We start from the raw sequence: 19300 nt of genomic DNA on the forward strand, positions 1-19300 counted from the left end.
TGGAGGGAGGGGGGAGGAGGGAGGAGGGTGCAGAAGCTGCATGTGACCTCTGAACTTTAACCCTTTAACAGCCAGAGACGACGACCCTCCATCTTCTACTTCTACTTCTACTTCGTCTCTGCCTCCCCTCCCTCCCCTCCCTCCTCCCTTCTCCTCCACTTTTCTCCCACAGTGTGTAAACCACAGGCACCGCCCACACACACGCATTCGAAAGCTTTACCCCCCCCCTTCCCCCTCCCCCTCCCCCCCCCTCCACCTCCATCCACCCTCGAGGCCTCATCCACATGAAGGAAGTTCAGACCTGAACTCTCACTTCACTCAGTCAGATCACGTTTCCATAGAAAGAAGTATTTAAAAAAAAAAAAAAACAATAAAAGCAGAAGTGCTGATGAATCTGTGACGGGTCAGAAACGTCACAGCTGGATAAGAACCATGAATCGATTCAAACTCATCTTTATTGTCAGTTTGTTGTCAATAAAGATTTATAGATATGAAAAAAAAATCCTAAAACAAAGTTAAAGGTGCTTTATTGTGGCTTTTTTATTGTATATTGCTATCGTTTTTATTTTAATAATAGGCTATGTTGTTACTGTTGTTATTCATTTTTATTGCATGCATCTGTGACGGGTCAGAAACGTCACAGCTGGATAAGAACCATGAATCGATTCAAACTAATCTTTATTGTCAGTTTGTTGTCAATAAAGATTTATATATAAAAAAAAAAGTCCTAAAGCAAAGTTAAAGGTGCTTTATTGTGGCTTTTTTTTATTGTTTATTGCTATCGTTTTTACTTTTGCTACGTAGTTACTGTTATTCATTTTGCATTATGAATCTGTGATGGGTCAGAAACGTCACAGCTGGATCAGAACCATGAATCGATTCAAACTAATCTTTATTGTTAGTTTGTTGTCAATAAAGATTTATATATTAAAAAAAAATCTGAAAGCAAAGTTAAAGGTGCTTTATTGGGGCTTTTTTATTGTATATTGCTATCGTTTTTATTTTAATAATAGGCTATGTTGTTACTGTTGTTATTCATTTTTATTGCATACATCTGTGACGGGTCAGAAACGTCACAGCTGGATCATGAATCGATTCAAACTAATCTTTATTGTCAGTTTGTTGTCAATAAAGATTTATAGATATGAAAAAAAAATCCTAAAGCAAAGTTAAAACAGAAGTAAGCGATCCGGTCGTTTTGGCTAATGCTGCGTTCCAGGCAGGCTTTAGAAACCGTAAATTACAGCTTCAAGTCACAACTTACGACTTTGTAGCGTTCCAGGCAACCCACTCGTGTTTCTCCGACCTGTTTTACCGGTGAAAGTCACTATAACGGCCACTCGTACCAGATCGAACTGGTATGACTTCACAGGTTACGGGCTGCCTTGAACGCACCATAACAGTCCTCGTCCCTACGTCACCACATTCAGGCGCATCCCTTGGCTGCACACACAGCCCTGCATGCCGTTCTCTCTCCTCATTGGATAAAAATTGTAGGATACAAGAAAAGTTTTCTCCTCGGCTCAGAGCAGAGCAGAGTGACTGACAGACCCGTGTTTCAGACCAAACACTCTATATAAGTGATTGCTGTCGGAAGATAGAACTATTTAAGACTTATATTAACACAAAAATATTGCTTACTTCTGCTTTAAAGGTGCTTTATTGTGGCTTTTTTTTTTATTGTTTATTGCTATCGTTTTTACTTTTGCTATGTTGCTACTATTGTTATTGGTTTTTATTGAATTATTTATATGTATATATTATTATATAACTTGATGAGCGAGCACATCTGCTGCAGATGTTGAGAACGAACAGACACGATGATGTGACGTCACAGAGTTAAAACACGTGTCACATGACGAGGTTGTTGTTTTTCTTCTGGTTCTGGTTCTGTCTGAACTGGTCTAAACTGGTCTGAACTGGTCTGGACCCTCCGATCCGGGCCGCCGGGTCAGGGTCGATCCAAATCAGTCAATTTCTGTGTTTGTCACCATTTCCCAGCATGCTTTGCTGCATATTAAACATTAAACACCGTGCTTTGAAACCAGCTGAGGGAAACAGAGCAAACCACACACACACACACACTGTCAGTTATCCAGGTGTGTGTGTGTAGGTCTGTGTGTGTGTGTGTGTGTGTGTGTGTGTGAGAGTATGGTCTGTGGTCTCGGTCCTGCTGGGTCAGGGTCTGATCTGGTTCTGATCTGGATCGCGGTGGTGAAACATCGTCGGTCTCGTTTACAAAAAAACAACAACAAACCAGATAATTTGAGCGAGAACAGGAAGTGGTTTTTTGTCGTTGATTTTCAGCTTCGTGTTTGAAAAGAACCGACAGCGACGACGACGTGTTTTAATTAAAGTTTATCTATCGGTTCATTTATCAAAACATCGAGACTGAAAAATATGATGATGAAACATAAACAGTTACACACACACACACACTCCAACATGTGTCATAGTGTGTAAACAGTGTGTGTCTTTAGTTGTGTTGCACAGCTGTTCAGTCTGATCCAACATCTGTCTAATGTTCATCATCAGACGAATCTGATCAGACCACATCTGGAGCAGCCCCCTCCCCCTCCCCTCTCCCACACACACACACACACACACACACACACAGCAGCTGTACAGATGTTCAATCAGCTGATGATGAGTTGAACTCTGCAGGACTTCTCCTTCTTCTTTTTCACCTCTCGTCGTCTTCGTCTTCCTGTACAGACGTGTGTTTGCTGAACAAAGATGTTTTTAAATTTACAGAACATCCTGTGAGCTGAACCCCAGCACCCCCCCCGCCACCCCCCCGCACCCACACCCCCACCCCCCCCCCCCCCCGCCCCCCTCTCCTTTCCTCTAAACGTGGCCCCTCCCTCTTCCTCCGACAGGACGAGCTGTGTGTGTGTCTGACACAGTGAGTCTCTCTCAGACAGAACAGACAACAGACAACAGACAGACAGACGATGCTGCTGTGGGGGGTCGCTCCGCTGCTGCTGCTGCTGCTGCTGCTGCTGCTGCTGGGGGGGGGGGCCGAGGCCCAGAGCGGAGACGGAGACGTGGGTGAGAGGATGATGATGTTTTATTGTAATGATTTACTATGAGTTTACCTGAAGGGACTGGTGATGACATCATGTTCTTCTATCTACATACTCTGCATGATGGCGTCATCACAGGACCAGAGGGGGGAAAAGGTTCAGCAGAAAAGTTCTTTAAGTTTCATTTTACATCATTTTCTTTAAAGAGAGGGGGAGAGGGGGAGGGGAGGGGAGGGGGGCTGAAGAGAAAGAGAAACAGTTGTGAGTTGTATTTGTTTTGTTTCATTGATTATTGACGCTTTGGCAACGTAGTTCTCGTAACATTCATGCCAATAAAGCAAATTTGAATTGAAATTGAAATTGAATTTGAGAGAGACAGAGAGGAGAGAGAGAGAAAGACAGAGAACACACACATACACTACAATCACACACACACACAACACCAAACTTCAGCCAACTCTCAGATTAAGAAAAATTATGTCATCTATTAGGAGAACAAACTGCTTTAGATGCAGCAGTATAGTATGTGAATGAGTGCCATAGAAAAAGAGAAGAGCTGCTCCTGTTCCTGTTGAGTTTTACCTGCTAAATGATATCTACACTGTTTGTTCATTATTATTATATATTTGTTTATTTATTTATATATTTATGTGTTCTTATCCCATTGTTGTAATGCTTTGGCAATATTGTATTAACAATCATGCCAATAAAGCTTGTTAAATTGAAATAGAATTGAGAGACAGTGGAGAGAGAGAAAGAGAGAGAAAGACAGGTGAGAGACAGAGAGAGGGGGGGGGGAGGTGAGAGAGTGGTCACTGACTCAGTCAACAGTTTTCTGTTTCTGATCAATCAGAGTTCATTTACTGAAATTGTTGGTGAAAGTGTTAAAGTGCAGTGTGTGTGCGTGTGTGCGTGCGTGCATCGGTGCGCGCGTGTATTTCCTTGTTGTCTCATCATTGAAATGTTTGTTTTTACGCTGACGATGCAAGATTGAATCTCTCTGCAGTTTGGCTGTCAAACGAAGATCAATAATAGAAAACTTAAAATATCAGATAATAAATATTGATTCTACTGTTTCATCTTCTGCTCTTTAGTGAAAGTGACAGAAATAATACGAGTTGATAATAATTGATGATAAGAGTTGATTCGGATGAAGAGTGATGTCATGCCAGGTTCGACTGTTTGAATGAAGCGTTTGTATTTATCATTCTGATCATGTGACTGAATTGATTTGGTTTTTTACTTTTATTATTATATAATAACACATATTAACACATTGTCTTTGTCATCCGATAATTCATTTGATCATTCACAGTTGTGGGGGGGGGGGACTCTCTCAGTTTCTAAATGAGTGATGTTTCTCCTCGTCAGAGCCGAGGATCGTCTGTTTGTCCCACATCAGCACTGAGAAGAACAATCTGACCTGTCGCCTGCTGGGGGGGGTCGATGAAGAGGAAGACGACGAAGATGGTGAAGATGAAGGCATAGAGAAAATGACCCTGTGGTAACGACACCTCACTCTTCACTAGGTTTTATTTTTACATCTGAAACTGAAATTAAAATAACAAATTTGACCCAGATGTTATTTTTGGTGACAGACCCAGATGTTCAAAGGTCACGTGATCAGATTTTGGATAATTTATTGGATCAAATCTTGAAAATGGGTTGTTCAAAACCTAGTCTGGATCAAACCCTCAGTTTGTGTTGTTCAAAACTTTTAGTAGGATCAGGAAAACTTCCTCATCCCATCAGTTTGGTGGATTCAGGAACAAAATGTGATTTCAATTCAATTCGGGTCAAATAAACAACATTTATAATTGATTTATATTTCGCACCTAAACCATTACAGTGATAACGTAAATAAAGTAAAGTTTTGTTTACTCCACAAATTAAGAACTATTCCACAACTACTGGATATTTAAATGGAATTTGGAATTTGGAATTTAGAATTTAGAATTTGGAAACTGGAATTTGGAATTTTGAAGTTTGAATTTGAAACACATAGAAAAATATTCACAATGTATTTGACTAATGTACTAGGCTATGTATTTGTTTTTTGTTAGTTTATTTTTTTATTAAACAGCCAGACCAGATACGTTTTAAACAGAAAACAACACATAGATGCAATTTTCAGATACACTTTGAGTGACCCCATGCTGGCTATTCTGCCTGTTTTTTTTACATACCCAGCAGCCTTCAGACTTGAAACGTTCTTATCTGGATCAGACTGATCCAATCCCGTTTTGGGATAAAAGTGAAATGTATTACTGTACGTGATCCTGGATGGCAAAAACAAGGGAAAATACAGCTAATTTTGATCCAGATTACACCTTTTGAACAACTGGGCCCTGGTGACCCCTGGTGACCGATGCGTCTCCTCCTCTGTCCACAGTTGGACCGACATGAGTAAAAACCCACCCCACAGAAACACATGTCATCAGAGTCTGGGGAACACGCTGACGTTCAAAGCGACGCCTGTGATTACCTACAACCTGACGGCCGAGCTGAAGAGAGGGGGGACGGTCATGACTTCTGTGAACATAAAGAGAATCGGTACACACACAAACACACACACACACACCCGCACAAACACGCGCACACACGTGCGGCCTCATGCGTAACGTGGTCTTGAAGCATGTCTTCACTGGAACGTGTGAAGTTCTCGTGGGAACCAGAGTTTGTTGTTTACATGTTTGTCAGCAACATGTGACACGTGTGATCACATGTGGTTTTTTTCCTGTGAGACATCCTGTCTGTCGGAGAGAGACAAAGGTTTTATCATCTTCATCACTTTCACTTCATCTGTCCGACTACCCATTTCTCCGACCATACATTTCTTTATTTTTGCGTCCATTAGTCCAACCTCCCATTTCTCCGACTTAAGTAGCCCTCACCCTTAACCTTACCCTTAACCTAACCTTAACACTGTAGAATGGGTAGTCGGAGAAATGAGCTGTCGGGACTTTTGGGCAGTCGGACTCTCAGGTGTTCAGATGTGTTTAACTGCATGACCTCATCACCGTCCACTGGTTCTGTGTCTCTGCAGTCAAACCCAAACCTCCTCGGGTGTGGAACATCACCTTCAGCCCGGAGCTGCACCACGCCACCGTTCAGATCCAGAGTCCGTACCGCAACGACTACCTGAAAGTAGAAAACCTGCGGTTCCAGTTGCACATCTGGACCAACGGCCGCAACGATGACATGGTAGACATAATCCTAACTCTGAACGATCTTCTGCAGAGAGTGATGCATTGTGGGTTGTTTGGAGCCTTCGTATTTGTTTGTTGGATCACTAAAGGCCTACAATACATATATAATGGAGAAATTTTTTCGCTTTCTCAAGGTGGCAAAAAAAAGTTAGTTCTGACCAGGACATTTCAAACGAAAAACTCAGGTGCAAACTTCAAATTTCTGACCAATCACACAATAGTTGTCGGACGCAGTACAAGAAAAAAGTTCTGCCCAGATGATGTGTCAAGAACAAACTGCAACAACTCCCAAACCAAAGCTGCAAGAAAAGAAGGACATCATTACTTTTTCGGTAACCCTTTAATTTACAGGACGATAATTACGTGATAATGTAACAAGTAGTTGCGTAGTAATAATAGCAGAAATAACGGTCATTTCATAGTAAAGTCATGTTTTTCATAAAGGCAAAAGATCACACATCCTTTTCATACTTTGAATTTTTTGGCCAGAATTTCTCTCCACCAAGTCCTTGCAATTGACCGATATTATATTTCTATGCAATCGATCGTTATTTCTTGGCTATATTTTTCGACATTTCTACAAAATTGACCGTTATTTCTAGGCTATTTCTAGACATTATGATGCAATTACTTGTTATTTCTTGGCCATTTCTTGACTTCACGTAATTTGCGGCCTGTAAATTAAAGGGTTACCTTCTTTTCTTGCAGCCCGGGGAGAGAGAACAAATTTCTCTGCTCTTAGAGTATGTACAGGCCTTAAGACCTGATTGGTCTCATGTTCAGGTCTCCATGTGGTCTCTCTGTGTCCAATGCAGATTCAGAACATCTCCTCAACGGACACCATGAAGATCGACATGGAGCACCTCCAGAGCGACACCCTGTACTTCATTCGGGCCCGAGCCATCCCAGACAAGCACTTCAGAGGCAGCTGGAGCGAGTGGAGTGAGACGTTGAGTTTCCGAACTCCTGCAGGTGAGGAGAACGGGTTTTGGGTTCTGCTGCTGTGAACTGAAGTACAGAAGAACAAAGACCTTCTTCTGAACTCGTCTTGTTTCTGCTGCAGAAGGAAAAGTCCAGAAGGCGCCCGACGACAGCCAGGATGTGATGTATGCACTGATGTTGTGTCTGGTGCCCGTGGTGGTCTTGACCTTTGGTCTTGTTCTCTTCTGGAAGAAAAAGTAAGACATTTCTGCTTCCTGCAGAGAATCAGTGAAGCTCCACTTTTCTTCCACTGATCTGACTTCTTCTTCTTTACAGGATCTTTAGCTACATGTGGCCGAACATCCCTCATCCTAAAGACACGCTGGTGCAGATCTGCAAACCAAACAAGGTGAGGCTCTGACTCACAGGGCTACGAGCTGTGAGCAACCACAACTGTTCATCATCCATTCAATCGAGTTTAATTGAAGCAAAAACAGAAAACAAAGCACTCATCTTGAGGAAAAAAATTTAAATGCCTTTATTTAATTATGGGCAGAACATAAAAACGAGACAAGACTCTAAGACAAGTCTGATTGTGCTTTTAATCAGACTTTATTTTTTACAATGTTCTGCCAAAAATTAAATAAAGGCATTTTAATGTTTTCCTCAAGATGAGCCTCTTTGGTATTTTTTCTGTTTTTGCTGCTGATCTAGCCCTGAACCAAAGAGCACCATCTTAGCAACAAAGTCCTTAGATCCAGGCAACACTCCTGCTCTTTGGCTTTTTTAAAGTTTAATTGAAGCTTGAGCTTGAGCTGCTTTAGCAATTCTACCTGTGTGAGTAAGCTTGTCAGTGGTCGATGGAGACATTCATTGACATTAGTGACAGTTAGCCAGTCACAATTGACTGATGAATTCTGATGAGGACACAAGACTCCGCCGCCAGTGATCTGTTCCTGCTGATCACTGTGTCACAGCGACAATCACCACAACAGCTGGTCGTCTGAGGGACCTGGTCGACAGAGGTGTGGTTCTTTTGTTGGTGTCATAAACCATGAAATGAGTCGCTCTGGTCTAGGGACGACTTTCGATGTGCGTCACGACCTGTTCCTGCTTGTATTATTATACAAAGTGTTTATCCTGTTGCTTAGCAACCTTTACGTCAACATTTTTTTTTTAACTTTGGTTGCGCCGATAGCTGTTGGTCTGAGCTGGGACACAACGCTGACATTTAACAGTACGGCTTTGATGCTTAATTTCATTATCTGCTCGCTATGAATCTTGGGATATTTTGGATCCGCCTGCTGAGTCTTGGTTGTCCAGGAAATGAAGGAGCATCTGAAAGTGTTTAGTCTGGCTTTAGTCGTGTGAACTGCTGTAAAGAGCGTCAGTAATTCATCGTCTTCTCATGTTGCAGGGTCTTCTGTTGAACTTCAACCCGGAGGAGTTCAGTGCTCTGAAGGTCTGCCCGCTGGAGAAGGAAGAGCTTCGTCCCTGTGAGGAACCAGAGGCTTCGGTCCGTCCTGCTGCTGCTGCTGACAGTTCTCAGTCCAGTGATCCCTGCTCCACCCAGAGCTCGGACTGCAGGAGCACCACCAGCGTCAGCACAGAGGAGCTGGAGCTCTCGGCCCTGCTGAGCTCCTCCGATGGAGAGGACAGCCTGCAGAGCTCCAGCCCCTCCCCCGTCAACGTCCTCCAGCTCAGGGCCGAAGGCGGCAGCGGAGGAAACGAGGCCGAGGCGGTCGGAGCGAGCCAGCAGGACGAGGCCTACGTCACCATGTCCAGCTTCTACCAGATCAAGTAGATCGGGACCAGGAGCTGGACCAGAGTCTGTTTATCAAACTTCTGAGAATTACACTGAAGAATGTTCAGAGGCCGAGACCCCGACCCGGAGTGAGGAGCCATGAAATCCACATCTGAATCTGAAGAAGTCAAACCTTCCCCTGGTTCTCAGCAGGGTCGTCTGCCAGAGGTTTGACCTCCAAACAGTTTGAGACCTTCTCTCTGCTTCTGTCTGTCGCCTCCACTCAAACATCTCGTCCATTTTCTCCAGAGGATGAACCCAACTCTCTTTGATCCTGATGTTTCACCATGAGGTTCCTTATATTTTAGTGAAGTGACTCAACAGTTGGACGACTGCCACACCATCATCATCCACAACTAACATCTCATAATGTTCATGATCTTCAGAGGATGAACCTCGCTGACATCTTCACCCCAACAGCATGTCAGTCTTCTCTAGTTCATGCTCCCCTCAGGATAAAACCACTGACTTTGAACCTGTCATCATCGTTGGTACAAAATATTCATGTATTGAATTCCCATGAGCCTCAGAGACTCTGGTTCTTCTGGACTCGAAAACCTTCATCCAACAGTCACAGAAGGAAACGCCACGTAGACATTGACATGTGACGAGATGTTAAAGGTGGAAACTGATCAATTTTATGAAACCGTGAGAGAAAAGGTTGAAAATCTTGATCCTCCACGATTTGGGCCACGCTTCATTTTTCAAAAATAATAGTCCATGCATTATGTTATCTGCCAAAATTCACATGCTTTTACTTTTTATGTTTACTGACCACTTAAACTTTTCATAGCAACTGACATTATTATTGTGACAAAGGGAAAGTTTAAAGTATATAGACTGACACTGAAATGTAGCATTTATGTATTGTATTGCTTTTGAATTTATCAGGTTTATTTTCATAACAAATCACATGTTCTATCCTGACCCGTACTAAGTCATCCAATTCCAAACATGGTTGTCGTGGAGTCACAGGTCGTTCCAGTGGTTCTGTATGTTCTACTACAAAAAAAAACCTGGTAACATCTAGGCAGATCATTGGTTAAAGGCTCAGTTCATCCTTTAGCTAGACATGCAGTGGATTTCGTGCCTTGAGCAAGTTTGAAACTGCAGAAAAACCCTTGAACTCCACAGGAACCACCTGAAACGAAGTAAAACCACAAAACACAAGCTGCAACTTTCTAAATGATCTGCGGAACCACAGTTATGACCCTAAGGACCACACCCGAGGACACTGACGTCTTCAATGATAGCTTAAACCTCCAACGCCAACTACAGAACATCTACGAACTACCTAAATATCACCCAAACCCATTGGGACATAAAACCTCATCAAACAACCAACCGAAGGATCCCAAGAACTTCATCAACGACCATAACCACATGAAGGACCACTAGCGCCACTTTAAAGATCCGTTGAACCTTCTTGGTGACGAGAATCTCCAAAAGCGGGGTCAGCACCTTCAAAACATCCTCAACAGTCTCCACAACCACCCAGGAGAACGCACCCATTGCAGATGTTCCACCTTAAACCCTGAGATGAGCTCCAGAGCTCAGACCAAAACCCCTCTCACCTGAAGGTTACTCACAGTTCTTCAACACAGAGTAACTCCTCCGAAGAACGCTGCTCGTACCCAGGTGGTTTCTGTCTCTTGTCATGGAAACGCCACACAAAATGCTGCTTGTTAAAACATGTAACACAACGTAAACCTCATGTCTCCTCACAGCATCAGGATCTCTGAATGTAGCCATGCTTTGTGCTCCACATATCAGTGCTGAAAACTTCATGTTGATGTTTATCCAGAGCTTTTTTTTATTATTATTATTATTATTTAAACTCATTTTTCTTCCATGTACAAGACCATTAAAAAAAATTGAGAATGAAACATGTTTCCTGAGCTGCACATACATGACACCTACAAAATGAAGATACATGATAATGATGTTCTACTTTAAAGGGATAGTTCAACATTTTGGCAAGTTAACAGTAGGATTGTTACCTTTATTTGTCGGTGCAAGCTATTTTTAGAACGGCGGAGCAGAGCCGCGAGCTGCTCAGAGCTACGCTACAGAGGCTCATGGGATTTCTTGGTTTCTCATCAAATAGCCTACACAATCCAACAACTCCAAAACGCTCTGGAGGACAAGTTGTGACCTGCACATTCATCACGCTATGAGATAATAACTGAACTTTACCAGACAGAGTTGTTTAAGAGGTAAATACAGAGACTGCTTGATGAAAAACTGCCCCTGAAGGCAACGCGCATCAGCGGTTTTGCATGAATTTACCTCTAAAACAACTCTGTCTGGTAACATTCTGTTATTATCTCATAGCGTGGTGAATGTGCAGGTCACAACTTTGGAGTTGTTGGATTGTGTATTTGATGAGTTTGATGAGGGAAACCAAGAAATCCCATGAGCCTCCGTAGCGTAGCTCTGAGCAGCTCACGGCTCTGCTCCGCCGTTCTAAAAATAGCTTGCACCGACAATTAAAGGCAACGAACCTACTGCTATGACTATAGGGATTATGGCAATGGGCCAATTTGCCAAAATGTTGGACTATCCCTTTAAAAAATCTAAAAATCACTGGACAGTCAAAAAACAAAGCTGAAGCAAGCAGAGCAACTCATGATAACACTCAGGGACAGTTTGATGTTTGTGCTTCAGAGTTTCCAGGCGTTTCTCATCATCAGGATGAAGTACACGTCGCTGTCGATGGAGGCGCTCACGCCGCTGTAATAGTTGATGAACTCATCTTTCGTCACCTGTCAATCAGAGGAGACAGAGTGATGCTCAGTCGCATGTTAAAGAGTCAAGAAATGTGATGGGAAAATAACAAATTTAATCTTCGAAAACTAAACTAATTCATACGATTATTTAGCTCGGTTCAAGACCAACACTCTGAGACAGACAGAACACACCTCTAATTAATCATCTAGTTAACTAACCATCTAATGAATCATTTACCTTTACATGTGTGTGAGCTCAGTGCTCTCACAGGTAAAGTAGAAACCTGAGACGTGATTGGATGGAAACAGAGAGTGAAGCTGATAGATTAATCAGTAGTGTGATCAGTGACTGAGGCTGATTGATTGATTGATCAGAAGGACGAATGATGACGTGTGTTGTGTGGTTCTGTTGAGTCCAGATTCGTTTTGAGGCGTTTCCAATAATAAATGCTGAATTAACCACACAACTCGCTCATCATCATCATCATCTCCAGACGTTGTGTTCAGGAACCAGTGGAAACTCTGCCGCCACCCGGACGATTGCGAGCGTTTACCCGACCGGCTCGGTCAGAGTTTCCAGGCGTTCGTCATCATCACGATGAAGTAGACGTCGGTGTCGATGGACGCGCTCACGCCAGCGTAATAGTTGAGGAACTCCTCTTGCGTCACCTTCAGAGAGCGACAGTGGTGAGTCGTGGTGGGCGGAGCTTTTTCAGGCCTGAGCAGTCAAATTGACCCAATCTGTTCCCTTCCTCCATCCTTCCTTTCTCCCTTCCTTCCTTCCTTCCTTCCTTCCTTTCCTTCGTCCTTACTTCTTCTTCCTTCCTATTTTGATTCAATTGACCAGATTTGTTCCCTATCCCTCCATCTTTCTTTCCTTCCCTTCTTCCTTCCTTGAACGAATCTGTTCCCTCCCTCCATCTTTCTTTCCTTCCTTTTTCCCTTCCTTCTTTCCACAATTCTTTTTCCCTTCCTTCCCTCCCTTCGTCCTTACTTCTTCCTTCCTTTTTGACCCAATTGACCCAATCTGTTCCCTCCTATCTTTCCTTCCTTTTCCCCTTCCTTCTTTCCTCCCATCTTTCCCTTTGTCCTTCCTTCCTTGACCCAGGAGGACAATAGGAGGGTTAATTGTAAAGATTCCTAAATACTGTTACTTTCCAAAAAAGATGACGTTGGAACCGTATCGGCAGATGTGCACAAAATAAAGGTAAATGCACAGATACAGGTCCATTTAACTAATGTAACATTGAATTGATAGGAATTTAAATGTTAGTGTGTCATTTTTAATTTAAAAAAAACCAACAAAACAAAACAAAAAACGATTTAAATAAATGTAAACATTTGGTATAGATAACAATTTATGACCTGAATATTTCAAACATTTATTCTGGGGACTAATTATTGGTCATATATTAATAGATACTTGAAATATTTTGTGTAAACAATGAGTAATGTAATTATATTTTGACTATATTTGATTTTACACATTCATAGTGTTGTGAAATTAATTAATGCATAATAATCGTGATAATCGTAGTACCGTGATTATTTCTTTGATAATAATCGTACCAACTGTGACGTCACTAGCTCACACCCAACGACCACCTGATGAAAACAGCCCACCCACTTTTTTCTTTTTTACCTTCCCATCTTTGTCGTACGGAGAGTCGAAGCTGTCCAGGAACTTCCTGAACACCTGATCCTCCGTCCACTCTCCGTTCTGATACTTGGGGTGGTATTTGGCGTTGTAAACCCCCCGCAGGTCTTCGACTGTGATGATACCGTCGCCGGTCTTGTCCAGCTTCCTGAACGCCTGCATCACCACCTCCTTCCTGGCCTTGGACATGGGCGGCTGCAGACACCAGATCACAGCGGTTAGGACTCACCTGTCTCACCTGTCTCACCCGTCAGCCGTCGTCTGCTGCGTGTATTTACCCTCAGGGTGATGAGGAACTCCTCGAAGTCGATGGTTCCGCTGCCGTCGCGGTCGAACTGCTGGAACAGCGTGGCCGCCTCCTGCTTCTCCATCAGGACGCCGTAGTCGTTCAGACCCTTCAGGAACTCTTTGAAGTCCAGCGAGCGGTTGCTGTCGTCGTCCATTATTTTGAAGGTTCTGACATCAACACGCAGGTCAGAGGTCAAGAGCAAACACACAGATTCTCTGCGGCTGATTTCATTCACTTGTGTACTAGTGCACTATAAAATACCCACAATGCACCGCAAACAAGCGAACAAGCGATTGTACTCCCATATCCCACAATGCAATGCAGTCGTGTTTTGCCAGAGGAGAAGAGCTGAGACAATGGGCTCTATGCACAGCTCCACTACTTCCTGAATTTAGTGCTGCTCCTTTGTTTCCTGTCTTACATTATTGGATAAACTGATTAATCCAGGTGTGTCACAATGTCAGACACACCTGGATTAATCAGTTTGTCCAATAATGTAAGACAGGAAACAAAGAAGCGAAAATGCGAAATTGTCCCGAAAAAAATTAAATAAGTCAATATTTCAAGTTTGTTTTGTAGTGGAAGCTTCTCGAAGCTCCTCTTCCCGGTTCGTCAAATTTGGACGAACTGGGAAGAGGAGCTTCCGCTACAAACAAGTTTGAAATATAGACTTATTTAATTTTTTTCGGGACAATTTCGCATTTCGGGGCTTCAATACAAGAGGGACATTACATACGAGCAGCATGGAGGTATTTGGATGTTTTTTGGTGCGTATTTTTGTTACGAAGACAGTTGGTATCCATTTGCAACCGTTATATGGACATGCACTGCTACACCGAGACCCCCTGTAACTCAGAGAAGCCACGGAGGACTCTGAAACTTCTCCCAGCCCTTAGTCCACATGAGGGTGAGTAGATAATGAGTGCAATTTCAATTTTGGGTGAACTATCCCGTTAACACTGTAGAATAACTCGGATTAATGGGTAATCGGAGAAATGAGCTGTCGGACTTTTGGGCGGTCGGACTGATACATGTCTGAATTCTCCTCCCGTCGCAGTGCACTCCATCATATACACGATGTAGTGGATAGGGAGTGAGTGAGTGAGTGGATGATTTCGAGCACAGCTATAGTTACATGACGATGAATACGAAGCAGGAAGTAGATTGTGTCGATGTCATGATGACGCGTCTTGTTTTAAACAGTTTCAGGTGTAACGAGCCGTCAGACCAACGAGTCGGCGTCATTAGGTGGAAATATTAACGATGTGCAGCGGGAGTGTTAATGAGACACAGGATCTGTGTGGGAACCTGCAGCTACAGCAACAAAACCACAGGCGCAGCAACGACAACACGACGGAGAGACAACAAACCAAACACATCACAACATCCTGCAGCCGCAGCAGCAGCTCGAGAGCAGCAGAGCCGATCCACCACAGGAAAACACCTCAGCACATCGAGCCACAGCAGCACACGCTCCACATCTACTACATGTAGTGTACTATATATACATGTATATACACACACATACACATGCACACACACGTACGTACACACAGACTTTCAGTTTCACTCTAAACATGAGGTTCATCATCTCTCCCTCAGGCTCCATGTTGATGAGTTAACGTTCATTTAACTTCACTAAATTATTATTTCATTACTAACTTTATCATGTTTGACAGTTTTACTGCTTCATTTAAACTTCACATGAATAGGTCGACCTTTATTTAGCTATAAAATCAGTGTGTGCAGTCGTGTTCAATCACGGCTCATCTCAATAACAGGTTTTAACAAAGTAAAAGTCCTGCATAAGGAATCTCACAAAGTAAAAATCCTCAACGATAAATCCTACAAAGTAAAAGTCTTGACAGAGAAATCCTACAAAGTAAAAGTCCTGAAAGAGAAATTCTACAGCGTAAAGCCCTGAAAGAGAAATCCTACAAAATAAAAGTCCTGAACGAGAAATCCCACAAAGTAAAAGTCCTAAAAGAGAAATCCTACAAAATAAAAGTCTTGAACGAAAAATCCCACAAAGTAAAAGTAGGCCTACTTCATGTGGAGGGAAAATGAAAGACCTCTGATACCAACATGTTTCATATAGAAACCACTCAGGTTGTAACTCGTCCCCCTCACAGTTATGTAAACACAGATCTAAACGTCAGCAGGTGTTTAATCAGCAGGTGGCGCCACCTTGTGTTGACTTGGTGACATTTACAGCAGGTGTTTAATGAACAACACTAGATGACGAACATGGGATTTTATGTTGCAATAATAAATACCACTGAATAAAAACACTCACATTAGGGAGACCGGGGATGGTTGTAACATTTTTGACACTTTTGTCTTTATGTTTTAAGCCCATTTGTTCAAAATGAGATACAAACTATAGTTACATGTGTCTGCTATTAAATGACGTAGCTGTTATCTCTGCAACAGACAGAAAATGCATGGTTTAGTCTAAAACACAAGAAGTGAAATGTTGCAATTCACTCCCGAGTTATTTGTATGTGTGCCTTATGACAACAATCTTGATATTATCCAACACTTTAAATTACTTTTTACATAATTGTAATTAAACTGAGCACAAACAGAGTGAATCAGATGATTTATAACTTGTTTCTGACTGGAGAAATTTGAAATTTTATAACTGACCGATGTTACAACCCTCCCCGGCCTCACCTATTTGTTGAAAACAGAAACCATTGTTGAAACAAAACGCTGCACAGACATCGTTTCTCCTGATGTTTGGCTTTGTGAAGATGATGATTAATGAAATGTTGGATTTGAACAATGATTGAAATGAATGATACACACAAACACAAACACACACACACACACACACACACACACACACACACACACACACACACACACACACAGAGGTGACAGCAGCTCACCTGCCCAGACCTTTGATCCCTGACGAGCCTCGGGCCAAACACTGCAGCCTGAGTCTCTCCACAGGGTCCGAGCAGCCAGAGAGCTGTCGCTTGGCGTTTATCGCCATCTCTCGATCGTGTCGTGACGTTCCCGCCATCTCTAACACATCATACAGGAAGTGAGTTATTCAGACATTTTCTCTGTGACATCATTACGTTTTTTTTTGTTTTAAAGTCCACTTCACTAAACGTCAGGAGAAGAAGAACTTGACTGTGTCATGCGGTCGCGGGTGACACTACAAACAGCTTCTAATGAAACTAAAACCTCACAGGAATGATGATGTCATAGTGAAGTTGACCTTGACTTTTTTGGATACAAACTGTCTTTTTTATAAACCAAACCAAAAAAGGCAAAAAACAAAAAACATAACCAAAACCAAAGATCCAAACTAAATTTATGCATATATAGCGTACGGATTATCTTTTAAAATAACCATACAGAGGTTTTTAGTGATTTATAAATCTTCTGTCTTTCATACCGTGTAGGGTTTGAATGCAGTGGTGGATTTCTATTTAAAATTCCTGAACCCTATGTTTTCTTTTTTGTTACCATTTACATTTGTAAATATAGTATTTCCCGTACAAAATTGAAAGATTTAACAACACTTTTTCCCTTGCTCTTAAGCCTTTTCTCATCATATAGGAGAATCATATCTTCTTCTTTTTTAAGTTTAAGCTTTACACCTGTTAAAGTTTCAAATAAATGCCAATTTCTACCCAGAACAAGTTACTGTAATATAACAACATTCATAAAAAAAAGCTGACAAATATTTTCCACCTCCTGCTATTACATAAAGTACAGTTCACATAAACATCTTTAAATCTGGAGATGTCCTGATTAACAGGGTAAATTAAATGTATAATCTTGAATGAAACTTCCTTTATTTTGTTTGTGACTTGATGTTCCACTTTATGTTTATATACATCTCCAGTTCCTAAATGGTTTAGTTTAGCTGATGGAGATGTTTGGATGCAAACTGTCATCATTTCATCATTTTGTTTTGTGACGTCACAGTGACCACCACACTAATGGGACTGCTCTCTGTTTCACGTTGCCTTGACAACAGCAGGTGTGTGTGTGTCTGTGTGTGTGTTACCTGCTGCTGTCAGTGACCATGAAGCTGCTTTAAATAAATGTAAATGTAAATGTTTGAACATTAACTTGTCTTCCTGTCACAGTAAAAGTCTCTCTCTCTCTTCACTCACAACAGTTCAGCTTTGACTCGTGTTTGTTCCTCCACCCGGAAACCGGAAGCAGCAGAAGAAGCTGAACAACCGCAGAAAGTGAACGGACGGAGCCGCGGTGGGACACGAGCACGCGGACACGGGCGCGTTCACGTTCACAAACCGTGACCGATGATGATTATGATGATGATGATGTGTTACAGCGGCGGGAACTCACCGAGCTGGTTTGTTTTTATCTATTTATCTCCGCTCGACGTCCGACACCGAGGCTGCTCTTCCCCAAACGGTCCTTAGTTACCATGGTGACCTGCCGCTCTCTGCTGTGATTGGCTGAGCTGACGAGTGACGAGGCTTTTACTCTGAAACACACACAGGAAGTGAACAGGTGAGTGGCGCTGTGTTGTCTGGATTCATATATGGAACCGAACCTCCTATACAAATACCTAATTACAAATGAAGTGAGAGAAGTATCTTACAAATTAATTCATAGATATTACCCTGCCAAACATTATTTGTTAGAATTTAAGAAAGATTTATGTGTGAATTGTTCTCTGTGTGAGTCTGAGCCTGAAACTGTGTTGCACCTGTTTTGGCACTGTCACTCTACTGCCAACTTCTGGAAAAAAAAAAGTAATGCGTTACATCACATTGAAGATTGACTCAGATTTTTCTTTACTTTGGAACAATATAGGCTACTTTTTGGTGTCCACGGTGTCAAGTAAGAAACATAAAGAACTGTATGTCATAAATTTGATAATAATATTAGGGAAATATGATATCACATACACAAAGCTAAATTTTGTCACTCTAAACCCTGTTTTGTGGCATTCCAAAGGGAAATGGAACCGTAAATGCAAAGTAATAATAAGAAAGAAGAATAATAAGAAAGCTTTGAAAACATTTAATTTGTGCTTTTTATTATCTGTATTTATTTAATAGCCTACCCCCTGGCTGTTTTTCAATTTGTTTGTTTGAAGGTACATTAATAATAACTGCCTTTGTATTGATTCTATTTCTGTCAATAAAGATTCATTGGAAAAAAAAAAGATGAGTGGCGCTGAGCCTCATGGGAAACAGAGTCCAGTTGCTCTTACCTCTGACTGAGAATGATGAGGTCATCATAGTGTAAATTAACCCACTCAGTGACATTAACATGCATTATTTTATTTATTAGGCCTGTATATAATAGAGTTCACAGTGATGGAGCATGATTACAACAGGTGTCCATCTAACAATACTCTCATCAAATTTGTAAAAAGATCACATTATTGTTGAGTTTTCTATCATTTGTCAATAACAGTGAGCACAGCCAACCAACTTCAGTCCTACACAAATTGATGATCTTTTTGTTTTAAGCAGTAAAAATATAAAAATACTGTGAAATACTTGATTTTCATTATCTATGACTCATAATCATTGAAACCCACTCCTTTGTTATGGAGACTAAAATATATCGAAACATGAAATGTTGTGGTTTTACTGGATTGTATTTATGTTGTGCAGCACAATGAGGTTGTTTTTAAATGTGCTATGTAAATCAAATTTAA

General features: G+C 41.8%; 2 protein-coding genes across 6 annotated transcripts; one reads left to right on the forward strand and one right to left on the reverse strand.

Annotated features, from left to right (window-relative positions):
• Nucleotides 1–2920: 2920 nt before the first annotated feature.
• On the forward strand, nucleotides 2921–9796 carry il7r (interleukin 7 receptor). Its single transcript, XM_085792679.1, has 8 exons — nucleotides 2921–3051; nucleotides 4398–4530; nucleotides 5419–5579; nucleotides 6073–6230; nucleotides 7051–7207; nucleotides 7299–7413; nucleotides 7493–7565; nucleotides 8574–9796. The coding sequence occupies exons 1-8, from the start codon at nucleotides 2955–2957 to the stop codon at nucleotides 8958–8960; spliced, it is 1281 nt and encodes a 426-aa protein (XP_085648805.1). The 5' UTR covers nucleotides 2921–2954; the 3' UTR covers nucleotides 8961–9796.
• A 1724-nt stretch (nucleotides 9797–11520) lies between these two features.
• capslb (calcyphosine-like b) lies at nucleotides 11521–18064 on the reverse strand. 5 transcript variants are annotated; one of them, XM_085792685.1, is made up of 6 exons: nucleotides 17778–18053; nucleotides 16530–16668; nucleotides 13625–13802; nucleotides 13332–13541; nucleotides 12323–12358; nucleotides 11555–11725 (listed from the first exon to the last, which is right to left on the reverse strand). In XM_085792685.1, exons 2-6 carry the CDS (start codon nucleotides 16664–16666, stop codon nucleotides 11624–11626), a joined length of 663 nt encoding a protein of 220 aa, XP_085648811.1. In that variant the 5' UTR covers nucleotides 16667–16668; nucleotides 17778–18053; the 3' UTR covers nucleotides 11555–11623. The 5 variants fall into 5 exon arrangements, with proteins under 5 accessions (XP_085648808.1, XP_085648806.1, XP_085648811.1 ...); XM_085792682.1 differs by lacking the exon at nucleotides 12323–12358 and having other exon boundaries at nucleotides 11521–11725; nucleotides 17971–18064; XM_085792680.1 differs by lacking the exon at nucleotides 12323–12358 and having other exon boundaries at nucleotides 11545–11725; nucleotides 17778–18052.
• Nucleotides 18065–19300: the final 1236 nt, after the last annotated feature.

Source organism: Trachurus japonicus, chromosome 12 (assembly GCF_045865225.1).
Source record: "Trachurus japonicus isolate A0001 chromosome 12, Traja_1.0".
Taxonomy (NCBI): domain Eukaryota; kingdom Metazoa; phylum Chordata; class Actinopteri; order Carangiformes; family Carangidae; genus Trachurus; species Trachurus japonicus.

What these genes read in the sequence shown, in the direction of transcription:
- il7r (XM_085792679.1), top strand. Translation starts at nt 2,955, where the DNA reads ATGCTGCTGTGGGGGGTCGCTCCGCTGCTGCTGCTGCTGCTGCTGCTG. An exon ending in TGTGAACATAAAGAGAATCG is followed by an intron (nt 5,580 to 6,072) that starts GTACACACACAA and finishes GTGTCTCTGCAG; the next exon opens with TCAAACCCAAACCTCCTCGG. An exon ending in GAGTTTCCGAACTCCTGCAG is followed by an intron (nt 7,208 to 7,298) that starts GTGAGGAGAACG and finishes TTTCTGCTGCAG; the next exon opens with AAGGAAAAGTCCAGAAGGCG.
- capslb (XM_085792685.1), bottom strand. Translation starts at nt 16,666, where the DNA reads ATGGCGGGAACGTCACGACACGATCGAGAGATGGCGATAAACGCCAAG. An exon ending in CGTACGACAAAGATGGGAAG is followed by an intron (nt 12,359 to 13,331) that starts GTAAAAAAGAAA and finishes CGCTCTCTGAAG; the next exon opens with GTGACGCAAGAGGAGTTCCT. An exon ending in TCCTCAACTATTACGCTGGC is followed by an intron (nt 11,726 to 12,322) that starts GTGAGCGCGTCC and finishes TCTGATTGACAG; the next exon opens with GTGACGAAAGATGAGTTCAT.